Source organism: Podospora anserina, chromosome 3, assembly GCF_000226545.1.
Source record: "Podospora anserina S mat+ genomic DNA chromosome 3, supercontig 2".
Lineage (NCBI taxonomy): Eukaryota > Fungi > Ascomycota > Sordariomycetes > Sordariales > Podosporaceae > Podospora > Podospora anserina.
Genome location: NW_001914856.1, coordinates 1,104,665 through 1,106,764, shown reverse-complemented (window position 1 = coordinate 1,106,764; position 2,100 = coordinate 1,104,665). Strand labels below are relative to the sequence as shown.

General features: G+C 53.8%; 2 protein-coding genes across 2 annotated transcripts; one reads left to right on the top strand and one right to left on the bottom strand.

Moving 5' to 3' along the window:
• Nucleotides 1-259: 259 nt before the first annotated feature.
• PODANS_3_5030 (uncharacterized protein) lies at nucleotides 260-664 on the top strand (the record flags this gene model as incomplete). The annotated part of the gene is made up of 1 exon (XM_001909257.1): nucleotides 260-664. One exon carries the CDS (start codon nucleotides 260-262, stop codon nucleotides 662-664), a length of 405 nt encoding a protein of 134 aa, XP_001909292.1.
• An 817-nt stretch (nucleotides 665-1,481) lies between these two features.
• Nucleotides 1,482-1,823, bottom strand: PODANS_3_5020 (uncharacterized protein; the record flags this gene model as incomplete). The annotated part of the gene is made up of 1 exon (XM_001909256.1): nucleotides 1,482-1,823. The coding sequence occupies one exon, from the start codon at nucleotides 1,821-1,823 to the stop codon at nucleotides 1,482-1,484; it is 342 nt and encodes a 113-aa protein (XP_001909291.1).
• Between the last annotated feature and the right edge of the window lie 277 nt (nucleotides 1,824-2,100).

Sequence of the window (2,100 nt, the reverse complement as noted above, 5' to 3'; positions counted from 1 at the left end):
AGAAAAAGGAGAAAGAGAAAAGAGAAGGGAAAAAGAAGGAGAAAAAGGGAAAAAAGAGGGAAAGGAAGGAAAAGTAGAAAGAAGAAAAAAAGGGGAGAAAGAGAAAGAAGGAAAAGAAAAAGAGGGAAAGGAGAAGGGAGAAGGAAGGGGAGAGAGGAGGGAGAAATGTCGAGCAACGGTATCGAAAGATAGAGGGGGGCTGGCGGGCTTTACGCAGGTCATCAGACGGTTTGGTGGAGGGAGGGTGGAGGAACAGCCGATGAGGGTTATAAGTCCTATGAGCGAGCCGGATGAGAGCGAGGCCAGGATGGTGGAGCTGGCCGGGGAGGACGGGGAGGAGAATGAGGGGGGGTTTAGGGGGAGGAGCGATAAACGGTCCAAGAGGATGGAGCGGGCGATTGTGAGGTTGTCGGCTGAAATCGCCGCGTTGAGGGAGCAGATTGCTACGGGAAGGGAGTGGAGGACGAAGAAGGATAGTGGGTTGGGGGCGTGGGTGAGCTGGGGGTTTTGGGGGGCGGTGAAGCATTTTACTGTTGATCTGCTTCTGCTTGTTCTGCTGCTTGTTTGGATGAGGAAGAGGAAGGACAGGAGGTTTGAGGATCACGTGAGGGGGTTGTTCAGGTTGGGGAGGGAGTATGCTCGGAAGATACTGCCTTCGAGATGAGGAGGGGGGTTTCAAGAGACGGTCTCTTGCTGCTGGGAACACAGGACCGGTATTGCGAGGGATGAGACGTAACTCCTTCTGGGCCCTGCCTTTTGGATGGACGAGGTAGATCAGCCCACGGCAGCTTGCTACCTACAGCTGCCGGCCGACAGCAGCGCCAAACGAGCCCTCAACACAAGCGTCAAGGGCATCATCATCAAGCGGACATCCATCGAGACAGGGGCCCAGCCCAAGCCCCCTATACCAAACCCGATCATACTACACCAAAAGCCACGACGGACGACCCTCCAAAGCCAGTGATCCCCCAATCCTTCTCCCAGACGAGAAAGTAGGGATCTCCTGAGCAAGGCAGGCACACTTCAGTCAAGCCATCGTGGCCATCTTATGTACGGCTTCAAAACATTCGCCCATCAAATCTGATGAAAACAACAACACGCCCCGCCTCAGTTCCAACCTCCACAAAAACCCGGAAGTACACCTGCAATGCAGCAACAGAAAGGCTGCCTGAAAATGGCACGCTGTCACAGCAACAGACACGCACACCACCACACACCACAGGAGCCGAAAAGATGCTCTCACATTCTTTTGCCAACAAACACATTCCCTTTGCACATATGTTTAGATACACTTAGATAACTTGATACCGGCGGGTGGTTATTGTGATGCGTTTATGACAAACAATGAATTTTGGAAACGAATTGTTTCTCTGGCGGTATCAAATTACTTCATCCATCCACATCGTGTCATCGCCAGCAGGCACACTTCACGTGTATGACCATGCTTGAACCCTTCACACACAACACACCTCTTTCCCCAATCACTCCTCCTCCTTCACCTCCTCCTCCTCCGTCGTCCTCTCAATGGCCCTCTTGGCCATATAAGCCCTCTTCCTCTCCACCAACCTCCCCACCACCATCGGATGCCCACAAGCCTTCTCCGCCGCCCTGTGCCCGGCACTCTTCTTACCAAAATCCCATGCCTCCCCCAGCAAAAGATTCTCCTCCCCCCACCCCGTGAAATACACGCCAATCCCAAACTGCGGCTGCTTATCCACAAACCTCTCCCCCGTCCCAGGCAAATCCCTGTACTCAATCCTGACACAACTGGCCCCGATCAGCTGTTCCAGCCTCACCTTCGGATTCTGCTCCTTGTCGATCATCCGTCCCCCGCCCTCCTCAACCTTGATCTCCGCCTTCAACAACGGTCCCCATAACGCCTTCAACCAAACCACAGCATTTTTGTACCCATTGACAAGATCAGACCTTATCACCCCCCCGACATACGCCTCAAAAATATCCGCCAGGGCCTTCTCCTTCCTTTTGGCGTGGGCCGTGCTGCCGTTCGGTCTGCCTGTCAGATTGAACTCGCTGGGGAAGTTTGCTCTCTTGTCAAGGCCGTACCGGACCGAAAAGGCGGAGAGGGTTGAGTTGCGGATG